This window comes from Marmota marmota, unplaced genomic scaffold (genome assembly GCF_001458135.2).
Source record: "Marmota marmota marmota unplaced genomic scaffold, marMar, whole genome shotgun sequence".
Taxonomy (NCBI): domain Eukaryota; kingdom Metazoa; phylum Chordata; class Mammalia; order Rodentia; family Sciuridae; genus Marmota; species Marmota marmota.
In genome coordinates, this window is record NW_026000229.1 from 29,100,527 (window position 1) to 29,119,017 (window position 18,491).

At 30.8% G+C, this 18,491-nt stretch overlaps 1 protein-coding gene across 4 annotated transcripts in view; it reads left to right on the forward strand.

Moving 5' to 3' along the window:
* The window catches only part of Trpm7 (transient receptor potential cation channel subfamily M member 7), a 106,655-nt gene that overhangs the window by 37,369 nt on the left and 50,795 nt on the right, over window positions 1–18,491 (forward strand). For all 4 annotated transcript variants that reach the window (XM_048793113.1, XM_048793114.1, XM_015480669.2 and 1 more), the window contains 10 exons: window positions 519–693; window positions 2,106–2,229; window positions 3,283–3,355; window positions 4,698–4,798; window positions 9,067–9,201; window positions 13,616–13,669; window positions 15,755–15,895; window positions 16,309–16,443; window positions 17,121–17,401; window positions 17,602–17,830. In XM_048793113.1, the coding sequence (XP_048649070.1) occupies window positions 519–693; window positions 2,106–2,229; window positions 3,283–3,355; window positions 4,698–4,798; window positions 9,067–9,201; window positions 13,616–13,669; window positions 15,755–15,895; window positions 16,309–16,443; window positions 17,121–17,401; window positions 17,602–17,830 (1,448 nt within the window). The remainder of the gene's footprint in view (window positions 1–518; window positions 694–2,105; window positions 2,230–3,282; window positions 3,356–4,697; window positions 4,799–9,066; window positions 9,202–13,615; window positions 13,670–15,754; window positions 15,896–16,308; window positions 16,444–17,120; window positions 17,402–17,601; window positions 17,831–18,491) is intronic.

The following is an 18,491-nucleotide window of genomic DNA, read 5'->3' on the forward strand; positions in this document are numbered from 1 at the left end:
TACAACTAGAAGAAATTTTGTAACCCTGGGACACCAAGGTGAACTCTATGACAAAATGAAATAGAAATACACAATTACTGAACAGTGTATTAAGATTATGGTGGAGGCAGAACATTTACAAAAATTAGAAATGTTGTATAAGTCGCAGTTACCAACACTGCATGTTGTAAAAACAAAAATTGGTCTTCACTAACTTTTTTCTTTTACTCTTACAGAAGTCTTAGAATTTTATCAGTCAGTGCCACTTAAATAATTATGACTCATTAATTTCTATATTAACGTATACTAAATTATATATTAGATTTTCTAATTTTGTCTTTAGAACAGATTTTCAGTTGGTGATAAAGTAATATATTTAGTACTTTATTTATGTGAGACTGATGTTACATTGAGTAAAGTGAAGTCAACACAGTTTGACAAGAAATTATGTCCTGACTTTTAACTTTGCATTTAAAAAAAAAAAAAGCTAAAATTACTGAATTTTATCTAATTTTCTAATTAAACTTTTACTCTTTTAGGAATTGGCCAAGGTGTTCCTGTAGTGGCTCTGATATTTGAGGGTGGGCCAAATGTTATACTCACAGTTCTAGAATACCTTCAAGAAAGTCCCCCTGTTCCTGTAGTTGTTTGTGAAGGAACAGGCAGAGCTGCAGATTTGCTAGCTTATATTCACAAACAAACAGAAGAAGGAGGGTAAGTATATTTGTATAGCAAATTTTAATAACCTGATCGAAGAGTCTTGTGGTCTTTAGAGTATTAGGTTACTTTTAATGGTTTATGAATATGAAAATCTTGAGTTCAACACAACATTTTGTTAAGGCTTGAGGAAATAGCCTACTCATACATTATTGGAATGAAGTAAAATATGTTTTTTTTTGTATTAATAGAAGAAAGTTGTTGGCTATAGAAGCACACATCTTCTGATCCAATAGTTTATATCTGGGAATTGTTTCTACAGATGTTCAGCTGTTATAGGGTTATTTGTATGAGTAAGAGATTGGAATAAAGTAGAACATCCATCAGAAAAAGACTAGATAAGTAAATTGTGGGATATCTACAAAATGAGCAGTTTATAGCTGAATAAAGATGGTACTTTTTGCTAGATTTATGAATATTATCAAAATGTCTACCTAGAAAAAAAGAAGATGTAGAGCAGTGTATAAATTGTGCCACTCTTTTTTTAAAATATTTATTTTTTAGTTATAGGTGGATACAATATCTTTATTTTATTTTTATATGGTGCTGAGGATCGAACTCAGTGCCTCACACGTGGTAGGCGAGCGCTTCACCTTTGAGCCACAACCCCATCCCAATTGTGCCATTCCTTATGTAGAGAAAGAGGTGCTAATTATTTGTATATATAAAAAGAGATCTTGGAAAGTCGTACAAGCTAATCATAATCAATAGTAATAGTAAAGGGCTGAGATGGAATTGGGAAGATGAAAGATAGTGGAAAGGATGAAAGATATTTGTAGCACAGTGGTAGAGCACTTGCTATGAGTTTTCATATTTTTATGTTTTCTCTATTTTTGGCCATATACATGTATTAACCTATTCATAAAAAGAAAAATGTAAATACATTCAAGACATCTTGGCAAAATATTACTTTATACACCATAATATTTTAAAATTGTCTTCACATATTATCTTATAAAATGTAAGTACTGATTGCAGCTTATATTGTATTTTAAAAATTATAAACTAGCCAGATGCAGTGATGCATGCCTATAATGTAAACAGCTTGGAAGGCTGATGCAGGAAGATCCCTAGTTCAAAGCCAGCCTCAGCAATTTCTCAAGGCCTTAAGCAACTTAGACCATCTTAAATAAAATAGAATATAAAAAGGGCTGGGATTGTAGCTCAGTCAATCCCTGAGTTCAATCCCTGGGTACTTCCCACCCCGCCATACACACAGAAACACATACCACACACACACTAATTCAAAGAGAAAAATAACTCCATTTCTCTTTTTTTCCCTTAAGACTTATAGTGCATGTCTCATGAAGAGAAAATAATTCTGCCCATGTCAGCTATTTAATAGTAATAATCTCATAAACAATAGAATATGAAACTAGTGCATTAAGTTATATTTCCTCTTGTACTAGAAGTCTTCCTGATGCAGCAGAGGTTGATATCATTTCAACCATCAAGAAAACATTTAACTTTGGCCAAAGTGAAGCAGTTCATTTATTTCAAACACTGATGGAGTGCATGAAGAAAAAAGAGCTTGTAAGTATATTTCAGCAGAATAAGGCTTTTTGTTTCTTCCAAAGCACATTCTAAATTAGTGAGATACTTTTGTTTCTAATTTGGATTTTAAATTTTTAAATCTTCTTTAACCAAGTAAAATGTCATTCATTTATTAGTTTTTTCAGATAAAATAGTGATAAAGAAGGACTGTAGTTTTTTATATGGTATTTAAACAGTATATTTCCATGTTTCTTTTAGAAAAAGTTTCTTAACTGGGTCTCAACAGATTATTTTCAATATATGTGTGTGTGTGTGTGTGTGTGTGTGTGTATACATGTATATATAAATAACTGTAAATACTTCTTGATGGCTTTTCTAACAATAAGTGAAAAAAAATTTTAAACAATTTTATTCTGAGGGAGTGCTTAAGAATGTGGTATGTTAAATATCAGTGCTACTTAGTTTTAATCATGTTTAAGTTTTTAAAGATAAAAATTTTGAATAGTCTATAAATAGATGATAACCTTTGATTTGCTGTCTACTTCCATGGTAGGTTTTATACACTGAAATGAAGTCAGTTAAAAATTTGTATTTGGGTTAAAATAATCTTTTATTTTATGAAAAATATCTTTAGATAACATGGTGTTACATTTTAGGAAATCTGTAGGCATTTTCAATAAAAGAATTAAACTAAACAAATACTCATCATTTAAGAATTCATGTATTACTTGAATGGGTTTTTGCTCTGTATAACAAATAGCAGGATTTATTCTTACAAGTAAACTGTAGACTCACTCTAAAGTTTCTTATTCTGATAACTGACATAAGATAGGTTAAAAAGAAACAGTATGAAACCAAATATTTTCAATATATTTGCTATTGTTTTTGGTAAATAATAAATGATAAGTCTTAATTTTTTGGATTTTTTTTTTTGAGGGTTGATTGATGTTTTTCTTGCCTCCTCCCCACAAATATCAACCTGCCTACCTACCCCTCAACCCCCACCACAGTATACCTTAAAATTACTTTGTTTTATGATGTCTTACATTTAAAAATATAAAGACATAATATTATGAATTAATATTTAAATAGATCACTGTGTTCCACATTGGATCAGAGGAACATCAGGATATAGATGTAGCAATACTTACTGCACTACTAAAAGGTAAGATTTTAAAAATTTTATCTTTAATATCTTGAAAATATAGCCTATTTATATAAGGTAGGATTTTAAAAATTTGGTTAAATGCTTGGAAAGTAAATTTTTCAGTAATTTTTCTTTGTGAAAGACACAATCTTGGTTTTTGTTGGCAGTAAGTTAGCTTTTGTTTTGATCTTGTAGAATTATTATTGTTTATAGCAAGGTGTATGCCTGCAGAATTTTAATTATCCCATTAAAATTAAGTATTTAAAGGTGATAGTATTTAAAAAAATACCATAATTTATATCATCTTGGGATCAAAAGATCATAAGTGACAGGAAAACTCGAAACCATGAAAGAAGAGTAATTAGAATGATAAAAAAACAAAATTCAGGTAAAAAGAGAGCCTCATCTGCATGTCGTATTTGCCATATACTTTCTGTGTGCTGACCACTGTTCTTCAGTGGTTTATATTGCTCATCTTGTTTTATCCCTATAGTATCCCCAAAGGATACATTTCCTTTTTATGTTTCTCATTTTATAAATGAGGAAAGTAAGGAGCAGAAATTTTAAAGTGGAGGAATCTCAAAGAGCTTTTCAAAATTGTTAAGAAAAAGATGAATACCTTATGGGAAAAATGAGTCAAAATTTATGTAAATGATACTGGAGGAAGAATTCAAATACTTGGAAGAAAGATGGTCAACATTATAGTATGAAAGTAAAAATAAATTTTAAATTCTTGTGCTCTTGGTGGATGATATAAGCTTTCTGAAACATTTGGGGAGTATATAAAAAAACCTTAAAGTGTGCATGCTGTGTTCATCAATTTGGTTCCTAGAAAATCATCCTATATAAGTAATCAAACATATACTAAAATATATTTGGTAAGATATCATACATAGTAAGGTACTCGAGTAGATATGTGTATGTGTATACTGTTGAGAAACTAAGATATCATACATAGTAAGGTACTCAAAACACAATACTGAACACTTTGCATAATATCCCATTTTCAGATAAACAGAAGTATATGAATGCACTTATATATTTACAGAAAAGGACATGAAAGGATATTTTTTCAGAATCTTAACGGCCAGCACTGTCTCTGTAATAGAGATAGATCATCAACATTTTCTTCTTACTTTTCTGCTTTCTGAATTGTTTACAATGAATGAGGCTGTGTAGTTTCTGTAGTTGGAAAATAAAAGCTTCCATACTGAGGTTATTCTTACCTCTCTGGGGCAGGTATTTCTGAGCAATGTCTGACACCAGATGTGTAAGTTAATTAAAGGGTGGTAGGGAGATTTCTTAAGTGTTAATATATTAATGGAGATAAACTTGCAAACTATTTTTTTTATTCGATTAGGTACTAATGCATCTGCATTTGACCAGCTTATCCTTACATTGGCATGGGATAGAGTTGACATTGCCAAAAATCATGTATTTGTTTATGGACAGCAGTGGCTGGTACGTAAATAATCTATATACACATATAATTAAACTCAGTACTACAGGTTTTCTGTATCCATAAGTTCCACAACTAGGGATTCAACTAACCACAGATTGTGTACTATGTGGTTAGTCCGACAATGATGGCATCTGTACTGAATACGTACACACTTTTTTCCCTTGTCATTATTCCTAAACAGTATAGCATAACAACTATTTGCGTAATATTTACATTATGTTAGGTATAAGTAATTTAGAGATAATTAAAGTATACAGGAGGGTATGTGTATGTTATATGCATTTAATTTTACATAAATAATGTGAGCATCCATGAATTTCAGTAGCCAAGGGGTCCTGGAATCAACCCTTCACAAACAATAAGGAACAACTATAATAACAAAGTATTTGATGAAACTGTGACCTAACTTCACATTTTACCTTTTTGCCACAGGTGCAGAGTTCATTTAGCTAAACATTTCTACAATATCCAGATCTATTTAGGTTTTAAAAGTTATGTTTGCCTCTTGATAATCTTGCATTTTATAGGGTATGTTGGTATCTAAAAATTCTAGAATTGAAGAGCCTTGGAACTTTTACTCTATATACATAATATTTCATTGGATGTTTATATCTGTTCTTTCCACAGCCTCTCCATTCAACGAAATGGGAACAATAATTTTGCAGCTTCTGAGATGAGAAACTTTGGTGTCATCTTTTACTTTTCTCTTTCTCCAATCTAGTTCCATCAATAAATCTTTATACACACACACACACAACTCTTTCAAAATATCAATTTTTATCATCCTGATTGAATCTCTTATCATCCTTTTGTTATTTCAGTAGTACTCCTTTTGATTTTCCTGCTTTTATTCTTCCCGTCATTTTACAGACAGAAGATGGATCGCATCCCATTTATTCAGAGCACAATCCAGAGCCTTTATGATGACCTATAAAATTTTGTATCATTTGTTCTATTACTACCTCTCTTACATACTACCACTGTTCCTTTTGCTCTCTTTTATAGCTTTGTTGGCCTTCTTGGTATTGTTTTTGAACACACTAAGCATACTCATATCTCTAGGCTTTTGTTGCTGTTCTTCTGTCTGGAACAGTCTCCCCTAGATATGCACCTGGGTTTACTTCCTCATCTCTTTTTGGACTGTAACCAAATGTCTCCAGTTAAACTTTCTCTGTCTACTCTATTTTGGTAGTATTCCCTTATGTCAGCATTTCCTGTGTTCTTCCTTGCCTTTTTTTCTTTTTTTAAACCCTCTAGCATTTATCACCGTCTGAAAAAAACATATAAATTAGCTATCTATTTATTTATGATTTATCTTTTTACTCCTAGAAAGTAAATTTTACTAGGGCAAGTGTATCTTTCAGTTTTGTTTACTGCTATGTACACAACCTTGTAAAATAATGAGCACTTGACAAATTCTTAATACTTGTCTGAGTCCCTAGGAGGGGGATGAAATGTTCAACTGTATTATCAGCCTTCATAATAGAGAGGATAAGCCAGATCTCTTTCATCTATATAATAGAAACAGCAAATTGCAGAAAAGTATGCATCATATGATTGTAATTGTGGCAAATTCTCTTTATGAATACACAAATATCTGTCCCTATCTACATGTACTGTCATGGTATCATTTCTATTTTTTGTTTTTGGTAGTACTGGGGATCAAACTCAAGGCTTCAAGCATATTTGAAAAGTGCTTTACCACTGAGCTATAAGCTCAGCCCCTTAGAATTTTAGATCTAGTAGTGGAATATGGCTGAAGAGATGAAGGCTAGCGGAAGATAAGTTTTGTTTTGTTTGATTTTTTTTTAGAAAAACCATATGAGTGTATGGTAATTTCTGTATAGTAATAAAGAAACTAGTTACTTTCCCCCTTGGAGGACTGTAGAGAAAGAAATTCATGTTAATCTCTTGCAGTAAAACTCAAAAGTTGTAAACTAACTTTTTATTTATTTCATTGGATTTTTTAGTTTCCTCACATATAAATGATTAGATAAAGCGTTTGTCTTGCATATATATGTTCATATATAAATCCATATGTCTCATGGATTTGTCCTTCATAATGTTAGATTTATTTTATTTTGTGCTCCTTACTTAAGAGTTTACATGTCAGTTGTTTTATTTTTTTTTTTTTTTTTATTATTTGGTATACATTGAGGAACTGCTGCTTACAAAGCAGATAGATTTTTTTTTTTTTAAACTGCATCTTTTTTCCCTCATGTGAAAATTTAGCCAAGCTCTTACGTTGTTCTGGGATAATAGTGATAAACTCAATCAGATAGAATGTTTCATTTTTTAAAAAACAATGTTTAAGGATTAAGAATATAGCTTATGGGTAGAGTGCCTGCTTAGCATGTGTGGGGCCCTGGATTTAGTCCCTAATACTACCAAAAAGAATAAAAACAAGAATTTTATTAGGCCTATTTTATTATACCAAAATGAAATTTCAGAAATAATAAATAAATTTTTTAAAAACAAATATGATGCCCTGATTTTAATAAGTCAGAGAAAAGTGATCAGTACAGAAATATTCAAGAAAGGCAGCATTTTAAAGACATAAGTTAGATACTTGCACTTACTATAAAAGAATCAGTGTCAACGTTGTAATAATGCATATGAAGTCATACAAGTATGTTATTACTTATGTATGTTATTATTATGTAATTTAAGTACCATTGGGGAACAGAAAAATATCCCTTGTAAGTATAGGATAAGGAAAGAACAGAGAGAACCAAGTGGGCACTAGAGTAATTTTAAATGATAATGCTAGAAAGAGCAATAACAAATCAGAATAATTTATATGTGATAGATAGAAAGAGGAAATAATGTTAAATAAAATAGGAATAAACACACCATGGCAAATTATAGTCTATTATGTAGAGAAAATTGAAGTATTCTCATAATAAATTGGTCTTATTTTTAAGGATAATATAAAATTTTTTCATGTTAGAATGGAGTGGTGAAAAAAATCATAGAAAACGTACCTTCCATCATGAATTTTCATCATTAACACTCATTTCATTAGTATATACTTAAAAAGATCTTATAGAGACCTATCCTTTGCTAGGTTATGGAAATTGAAGTAGACTGGGGAAATAAATAAAAATATAAGCTGCTGTAGAGAAATTGTGTAGTTATGTGGTAAATTTCTGAAGACAGAATATGATTTAAAAATAACAGGTGAAGGGCTGGGGTTGTGGCTCAGTGGCAGAGCTCTTGCCTAGCATTTGTGAGGCAGTGGGTTCAATTCTCAGCACCACATAAATAAATAAAGTAAAGGTCCATCAACAACTAAAAAATATTAAAAAAAAAAAAAAAAGACAGGTGAAGAAACAATGAATTTTGAAACTGATTTTGTTACAAAGACTTTTTATCATATAGTGCCACAATACTAAAAATATAAAGCAGTTATAGGAAATGTTATTAAAACTTTTATTAATGATACTCAATAAAATCTCTATACATCATGTGCCTACACTAATGTGTTAGTATTTGATAGGGAAGTCTGTCAAAGTTTGTAAAATAGGCTTATAAAAGTAACAGCTGATATGCTGACTGATAGATCTGTATTAAGCTGAAATGTCACAGGTTGTATTGCTGTCAAAAAATGTGATTTTCCCCTAAAGGTGAATAATTTCTATTAAAATTATGAAGAAGATTAAGTACAATCTTGTCTGACTTGTAATTGTATTTTTGAACTATTTATTGTACAAAAATTAAGACAGAATATTTTGTTCATATATAAAATAGAAGTCTTTAATTTTTTACTCATGAGCATCTAACAGGGCATATAATGTTTTATGATGTGATACAGTTCCTATTTGTTTGATATTGTTCATCATATCACGTGATTTCTGGTATCCCTTGGTCCTCTCCTTAAAAGTTAGTAATGGCCCCGACTTAGAGAAATGACTCATCCAAAAACTTTCCTAAACATTGAGAACCATTGCTCTAAGATATTTCCACTCCAGATTTAATTGATAATGTACTTTGTGGTTTTTTTTTTCCTTATGTAACACTTGATCTCTTACAGAAATAGCTTTTATGGAATATTCTTTTGGAAAAGTCTTTTTTCTTCAAGAGAGGTTTTTTTATCTGTCTCTAAATACCTTATTTCTTCCTAGTCTTTCACTATTTTGTATCTGTCCAATTGTGTTTTAAAACTGTTTGAGAACAAATAAGTATAAATTCTAAGGACTTAAATTTTAAAGAAGTCATGATAATTAGTACATGTGAAATGTATTTATTAATTTTGATACTCTCTTAGGTTGGATCCTTGGAACAAGCTATGCTTGATGCTCTTGTAATGGATAGAGTTGCATTTGTAAAACTTCTTATTGAAAATGGAGTAAGCATGCATAAATTCCTTACCATTCCAAGACTGGAAGAACTTTACAACACTGTAAGTCTATGATCAAATTCTTTGTTATGAATTACATATTATTGTTTTATCATCTTTGGGAAATTTCATTTTACCTGAACATGTCCATTCCTATTGATAAAGCCTTCAGTGTCTTGCTGGTTATATGGAAAAAAATACAGCCAGTCTTAGTATGGATTGTTGTATGATACTCTTAATGTTTTTCCTGTTTTACCAGCTTTTCCCTATCTCCATAGCCACATATGAAAGTAATGCAGATTTAATAACTATCTCCTAGAGGATAAACTGCTTTGAGTCTGGTTATGTTTCTTTTGACTCTTTTGTCTAATGGATAAATTACATATTATTTTTCCTCTTTTTGGTTTTTACATTCATGGATTTGATTTTATGTCCCTCTTTTAGTTTTTCATTTTTCTTATAAAAGGCTCCTGAAAACTTTTTAGTTGTAATAAAGCCCTTTCTCGTTTTATTTCAAATTTCATATCCCTAACATTAGAGTAAATACTACCCTTTTTGTGGTTTTGTATGGTACCAGTATGAATTTAACTGAGCTATGCTTTGAGAAGCACTATGACCACATCCTTATTTCATAATGTTGACTTCTCTACAAAACCATTTGACATTCATTAGTTTCCACCTATTTCTCTCCTTTTCATTCCCAATGTCTTTGTACTACTCAATCATTGCTTGTCTACTTCACTTCAACTACTTCAGTAATCATTTCTCTTTATCTGTTTATTTAATCTTTCCTCAAATCAGTTCTTTATTTTTATAGTGACATTTTACTATATCTTTCTGCAGTTTGGAAACCTGTGATGGCCACCTGATGTGTGTATAATAGTACTCATACCTTTAGCTTGATTTTCAAAAATCTTGACATTTTGCTCTAGATATTTCTTACTTTATCTTTCCCCCCTACTTCAACCCTTGCCTACTCCTACCTCCAAATACTGGGTGTTCCAACTATATTGTCTACCTGCTACTTTCTTAAAAAAAACAACAAAAAACTTTTTATAAAAGCATTTTCTGTTTAAATAGTGCTGGTTTGTTTTCCTCTACTGATTTATTAGAATTTTATTCATTGTTTAAAAACTTAGTTCAAATGCCATGCGAGTACTAGCCAGTCCTATTAACATAGTTAAGAAAACTTATGTTTTCTCCTGTGGATTGTAATTTTTTTTTGAGTAGGGTTTATGCTTTTATTTCCAACCATTCCCCTTCCCTTTCATGGGGTCCAGTACAGTTACCTTAAATTTTGTTGTTTTTCTGTTGTTTTCTAATTTAGATATAAAAATTAAAAGGGTTATTCATTGCGAAGTAAGGTTTCTCCCTGAAGTGTAAAGCAAATATAAAATAATAAAAATTAAAATTGATCTCATTAGCAAGGCATGAAATTTTTAGAAAATTGTGTAACTTATAGAGTTAAGACTCTATAAGCTTCAGTTATTGAAAAGATTTTCAAAAGTTTGATTATTTATAACATGATAAAAAAAAGTTAAAACATCAAACTTTTGGTGTCAAGGTTCTTCTACATAAGAATTATTGAGGACTTTAAAGTGCTGTTCTAAAGAGATTTTACTTATGTGTATTGGTAAATATTAGAATGTGAAACTGATTTTCAAACATTTCTCAATTTATACTAATGTAACAATAATAAACTCAATACATGTTAACATAAAATTATTGTGTGTCTGTCTAGGGATTGAATGCATGCAAATTCACAAATTCTACCATAGAGCTACATCCCCAACCAATAGCTTATTTTTAAAGAAAATTAGTAAGAAAACAATTTTACATTTTACAAACCTCTTTAATGCATGACCTCATAAAAGCAGTGTGGATTCTCATGTTTGCTTCTGAATTTAGTCTTATAATATCACGGGTCAAAAAGCCTCTGAAAAGGGTTGGGACTACGGCTTAGCGGTAGCGCACTTGCCTGGCATGTGTGAGGCAATGGGTTCCATTCTCAGCACCATGTATAAATAAATAAATAAAGAACTATCAACAACATATATGTATACACACACACACTTTTTAAAAAAATTTTTGAAAAATTCCACTGAACATTTAAAGACCTGAAAGTGAAACAACAATGCATGTATAATCTTAATATGATTATAAAAATAGTTTTGACCTTTTGACCTACGGACCTCAAAAAGAAGTGTAAGGGAATTCAGGTATTTCCAGATACATTTTGATGTCTGGTGTCTTAACGCATATCCTTGGCAACTTAGCTTACCCTATCTCAAAAATAAAATAGACCTGGAGTGTAGTTCAGTGATAGGAAAGGACTACGGTATATATAGCTCAGTGGTAGACCACCCCTGGTTCACTCTCTAGTACCGCGCCCCACAGTATTAAGTGTATTTCTTTGTGATTATATACTGTTAGACAAATATAGTGAAACTTCATAGTATTCTAAAATCATCTAAAATACTTCATTTAACTAAGAAGACATGTTTATTTTAAAAAGTTATGTATAAGAAAAAATAGGCAGAGATAACCTAGTAGACAGTAAGCCGGATGCAGTGGCACATGTCTGTAATCCCATCAACTCAGGAGGCTAAAGCAGGAAGGGGTTTGAGGTCAACCTTAGCAACTTTCTTGAAAATCAAATTTTTTTAAAATCAAATTTTTAAAGGGGGCTTAGGGATGTAGCTCAGTGGTGGAGTACCCCTGGGTTCAACTTCCAGAAAAAAGAAGGAAAAGGAGAACAGAACAAATAAGATAGAATATAGTTATATGCAGTATCAATTATGGTAATCTTAAATATTGTATGGAATTTAAAAACCATGAACATGTAGGAAAATAATTTTTTTCCAAAGAAAGAGGGGTCTGTGTATCTGGATTTGAAATTGTATTCCCAAGGAGATATGATCAAAATGGAAAAGTAGATTGATTGATTATTCTAAGAACCTTATTAATAATTAAAAAATTAATAACATGATGGGATTAAATCTCATTTGATAAATTTTTTTTCTTTCAGTTGGCTTCATTGTTGTTCTAACTTTAATATATACATCCTTACATTATGTATGTGTATATTTTTAAATTAATAATTCTACTTTTGGAGATTTAAACCTAAGAAACTTTATAATCAAGTAAACTAGGAATACTTTTTCCCCCCACATTTTTAAGTGTGTGTGTCATAGTTGTGCATAGTAGTGGTTTGTTGTTACATATTCATGTGTGCACACAATATAACAATATAATTTGGCCAGTATCATTCTCCAGTATTTCCCCTTTCCCTCTCATATTGTCTCCCCATAGTCCATCTTCTCTGTTCTACTGATCTCCCTTTGATTTTCATGAGATCCTCTCCCCACTTTCTTTTCCTTTTTCCTCTCTAAACATTTGACAGTCTTCTGAGTTTGACTTATTTCACTTAACATTATGTTCTCAAGTTGCATTCATTTTGCTGCAAATGGCATAATTTCATTTCTTTATGGCTGAATAAAACTCTCCATTTGATAATTCTTTTAAACAATATTTAAAATACTAAGTTTTTTTTTATTTGTACCACATAGAATTTATTGCAATAAATTTCACAGGAGTCAGAGCTCTGCGTAAAATGTTTAGAGAAGACACTTTGATCCATTTACCTCAGTCTTCGTGGGGATATATTCCTGAACACTTTTTCAAAATATCGAATGTCCTTAAATTAAGATTACTGTAAAAATAAAACTTGTATCTAGTCTACTTTAATACACAGTATACACAAAGAGAGGATAATGGGGAAATGATTATTAATATAAATGTTAAAGGTTTGTTACCCAAACTATTTAAAATACTCATACAACTTAATGATTAGAAGGAACAGACATTTTTAACAAGAAGGGAATTTACAGCCCTGCCATCAATTAAAGAAATGTAAATTTAAGGTATAATTAATTAATGGGGCTGGGAGTTGTGGTTCTATGGTAGAGTGCTCACCTGGCACGTGTGAATCACTGGGTTCGATCCTCAATCACCACGTAAAAATAAAGTACTTTGTCCATCTACAACTAAAGAAAAAAAAAAGATAATGTTGTTGTGACTTATTAAACAAAAATATCACTTTAGTGATACTCTGTGATTATTCATCTTTTAAAAAAAAATATTTTTTAGTTGTTGATGGCCCTGTATTTATTTATTTATTTATCATTTATTTATTTATTTATTTATATGTTGTGCTGGGAATCAAACACAGTGCCTCACATGTAGGAGACAATCGCTCTACCACTGAGCTACAACTCCAGCCCGATAATTATTCACCTTTTTGATAATTTTAAATATAACACTGTAAAATGGTTATGTCCTATATTTGTTCTAATTTAAAGAAACAACTCCAAAATAGTATAATTTGTTTAAGAAGATCCTTATAAGTTCTATAAATAACAAAAAATTTCTTTTAGAAGAAAATAATAGTTTGCTGTTCTTTTTTTTCTCCTTAAAGAAACAAGGTCCAACCAATCCAATGCTATTTCACCTTGTTCGAGATGTCAAACAGGTAAGAGATTGTTTTTGAAAATGTTATTTAAAAAATATCATTTGTACTTTATGTATTTCCAAAAATGTACATAAGTACATTTTTAAAACTGCAATGAAATGACAAGATAAAATTAGTGCTAAATTTGTGATAAAAGAGGATAATGTACCAGAAACCAAGAAAAAGGGAAGTTTATGAAATTAAGAACAGTTTCCTGAACTTCTCTGGTTATGCAACAGTGTGTTGAACTTTATAATGCTTTTGGTCTGTAAAATAAAAATCATTGATAGAATGTGTCAGCTTTCTATGTGTTCATTAGAAATTTGTTTCTTAGAAATCTTTCCTAATATAAAGGTCATAAAATGTGGGTATTAAGAGATATACTAAGTGGTAATCTTAATGACTAGGAAAAAAAAAAGTGAAATTCTCTCTCACCTTTATAAAATAAGATTCATTTTTGGTGGTAACTGAATACACTGTTATATGGGCTAACCTCATTCTATAGTGACTAAATTGACTCATTATTTTTTTTTTTTCAAATGGTACTCATATTACATTAAGAAAAACATTGTGAAGTTTCTAAAATTCCTCATTCTTTTGAACTTTTACTTTCTGTGTGCACTACCAAAAAAGCCAAAACTTTATGTGGTTTGTAACTTTTAATTTTTTTTTTTTAGTTGTACACAACACAATACTTTTGTTTTATTTATTGATTTACGTGGTGTTGAGGATTGAGCCCAGTGCCTCACATATGCGAGACAGGTGCTCTACCATTGAGCCATAACCCCAGCCCCTTGTAACTTATTTAATACTAAATTTGTATTCCATAAGAAGAACTTAAACCTTATTATATGTAAGAAATTTTGCTTTACTTTGATTTTTTGCATGAGCTTTTCTAACTTTATTGAAGTATATTTGACAACATGGTAAAATTTATTCACTTCACGTGTATATCTCTTTGACTTACTATTTTAATATGGTACTTATTGCCATAGTCTTAATTTGAGAGCATTATAATACTTCAAAAAGTGACCCTGTACTTATTAGCAGTCACTCCTTTTTCTGTTCCTTTTCTACTCCTCATCTCTGCCTCCTCCCTAGGCAACTATTAATATAAGAATTTGCTTATTTTGGACAGTTCCCATTGATTTGATTTTTTTTTTTTTTTCCTTTTAGTAATTAAAACTCCCCTCCCCTGAAGCTTGAATAACCTTCAGACCAGGAGTTTATAAAACATTTGCATTATGGTTTCCTTACATAGGTCAGCACAAGAAATACAGAACTGGGCAAGGAGTGGGGAGCCTTGCTCAGTGGTACAGCATGTTCCTTACATGTGGAATGCTCTTGTTCAGTCCCCAGCACCAAATCCCCAGCACTTAGTTATGGAAACAAATATTAACATTGTTACATGGACGGCTATGATAATAAGCTAAATTGTTTTATTTCCATAAGTGGTAAACAATAAAATTCAGTAATTATTTTCTGGTTCATATTAATTATGTTGAGTTTTGTGAGCTTGAGAAATTGTTTAACATGACTTTTTTTTTTTAAGACAACTCACCTTATTTTCCTTAGTTTAAAATGTTTCCTATTAAAGCGTGAAAGCGAAATCTTAGCTCTAAATAGTGTTATAAATGTAGTTGAATCCTGAATAAGGATATAAAAACTTTATGTAATCTTTACTAGAGCCAATATGATTTTTATAATAAATAAATATTTCTGGACCAGTCTGGAAACATAATTAACCTATAACATTATTTTGTAGGAAAATTGCTATGTATAATCATGAAAACAAAACACTTGGCTCTAGTAGTTCCATTGCCTCTGTGTTTTTTAGGACAGCAGAGGCATCAAATTGTTATCTTCCTGCTTTAGGCCATATTCCTGTTCTAATCCACGCCTTTGAGACCTTAAAACTTTGGAATTCCCTCTTCTCATAAAAGGAAATAGAGAAATAAGTCATTCTCTTCTCCTATAAAGACAGCCGCTGGCTACTCTAGTTTCCTGAAACGAGTAAATATTTCTCATTTTGGGGAGAGGGCCTAGTCATAGGCATGACATGGTAATATTAAGAAATAACATTCTATTTAATGTTTTATGTTTTAGGGAAATCTTCCTCCAGGATATAAGATCACTCTAATTGATATAGGACTTGTTATTGAATATCTCATGGGAGGAACCTACAGATGCACCTATACTCGGAAACGTTTTCGGTTAATATATAATAGTCTTGGTGGAAATAGTCGGGTATGTGATATTTGTCAGGAATTTTATATATGTATTTAAAAATTAACAAATTTTTTAAGTTAAGAATTAGTTACATTCGAATGGTGAAAGTAACATTGTCTTTAAAAATATAAGATTTCAAGTAAGGATAAGTAGAAATTTTATAAGCTGTGCATGGTGGTACATACCATTAGTCCCAGCTTCTTGGGAGGCTGATGTGGGTAGATTATTGGAGTCATTGAATTTGAGAACAGACAAGGCAACATAGCAAGACCCCATATCAAAAAAACATGAAAGCAATATTTATAATTGTAATCCTAAATCAATCATTTTGTTTGTGTTCATACATATATATTTGCATATATAAAAATAGTGTTGAATTTTTTACAACATAATGTTTAAATCTACAAAAGTTAATGAGCTTTCATTTTCAGAGATCTGGCCGAAATACCTCCAGCAGTACTCCTCAATTGAGAAAGAGTCACGAATCTTTTGGCAATAGAGCAGATAAAAAGGAAAAAACGAGACATAATCATTTCATTAAAACAGCACAGCCCTATAGACCAAAGGTTTGTTTATTGGTTAAAGAAAATATGTTTATTTAGTTCACCATAGGTACTTAATGTAAATATTATCCTTTCTGGATTTTGATTTTGTTCTTTCTTAATTACTTAGTATTATTAAATAAAAACTATTTGTTTTAGTGGGAATTATCTTTTGGTTTTGGATATTTTATAACTTTGAGTCTATTTTCCCATACATAAATATATTCATTGTCAATTAATGTTTTTGTTGCTTTCTCACATTTATCTGTAATAACCAAATTTTAAAAATTTTTAATCATTTTATTCCATTATCTCCCCCCTGCCCTTTGCAAAGCTGGGTATCCTACCTACCTAGGTCTTCAAATACTCTAGGCAAGTGCCATACCACTGAGCTATAGCTTCAGTTCTTTATTCCATTTTTATTTGATTAATATGTACAACAAATGTATTTTTCAAAGTTTTACTAGTTGAGATATTATGCCCTTTCTTCAGTTGTAGATAACTTATTACAGACATTTTTGTTGAAATGAAATTCTTATAAAATGAATTATAAGCAATAATAAAGTTTATAAAATTTTTACTGTTTTGTTTGGGGCAGTTATGAAGTTGAAGAGTAGAACAAAAAATATTTTATAAAATTTTTCACTAATATGAATGTCATGCATTATAATGAGCATTGTAACATTTATTTTCTATTGAAGATTGATACAGCTATGGAAGAAGGAAAGAAAAAAAGAACCAAAGATGAAATTGTAGATATTGATGATCCAGAAACCAAGCGCTTTCCTTATCCGCTTAATGAATTGTTAATTTGGGCTTGCCTTATGAAGAGGCAGGTTATGGCACGGTTTTTATGGCAGCATGGTGAAGAATCAATGGCTAAAGCATTAGTTGCCTGTAAAATCTATCGTTCAATGGCCTATGAAGCAAAGCAGAGTGACCTGGTAGATGATACTTCAGAAGAACTGAAACAGTATTCCAAGTAAGTGGCATTTTATCCTTGGAAAACATTTTAAATACAAAATACAGTGTTTGGATGTTACAGTGTTAAGCACTTAATGGAGAAAAATGTATGTGTGTAATTTTATTGATACAATTAAGAAAATTATTTTTTAAATGTAGATATTTTTAAAGACTTGGAAAGAAACTTTTCTGCTTATTTTGGCTTTTATCTTTTTGTAGTGATTTTGGCCAACTGGCAGTTGAATTACTAGAGCAATCCTTCAGACAAGATGAAACCATGGCTATGAAATTACTCACTTATGAACTGAAAAACTGGAGTAATTCAACCTGCCTTAAATTAGCAGTTTCTTCACGACTTAGACCTTTTGTAGCTCACACCTGTACACAAATGTTGTTATCTGATATGTGGATGGGAAGGCTGAACATGAGAAAAAATTCTTGGTACAAGGTATACCTTAAAAATAATTGGATTTAAAGTTTATAGTTAGAACAGAGAAATTAGACTAGATATGTGATAAAATGCTTTGATTTGTGAGGGTGATAATAGAGGGAGGGACTGCAAGAAGGGGAAAGGGTGGTTGGCATTTTATTCAAAGTGGCATAACTACTTTTTTTTTTACTCCTGTTCTTTAGTCTTGAATTTTTTTTCAGGTGGATATGATTATTGCCCCTCTGAGATAGCAGCAAGGACAACAAATGAGGAATATTGGCATTTACACTCCTAAACAGCCAGCCATTAAAAGATTTGCTGCTTTGTGAAAGGCTGATTTCCAAATTCTAAAATTCTGGACCTAGCTATTAATTTTCTTTTGTTACTTTTAAATTATTTTAAGTGTATTGGACAAGTATATCCATTTACCTAGTTGATGTTTATGAATAAGTATATTCATATATCCAGTTTTTAAGGTTAATAATTTGGGGGAAATGGCTGGTCCTTTCAGTTTTGTCATAGTGAGATATTGCTTTAAACTTCCATTTTTATTCTTTTATATCTTTTTAATAAGGTACAGAAAGTAGAAGGCAGAAATCAGGCAAGTAGTTTTATCCATAGTGGATAACAAATATTAATCATCTACTAAAAATAATGTTGAAGGATTAACTAACAGAAA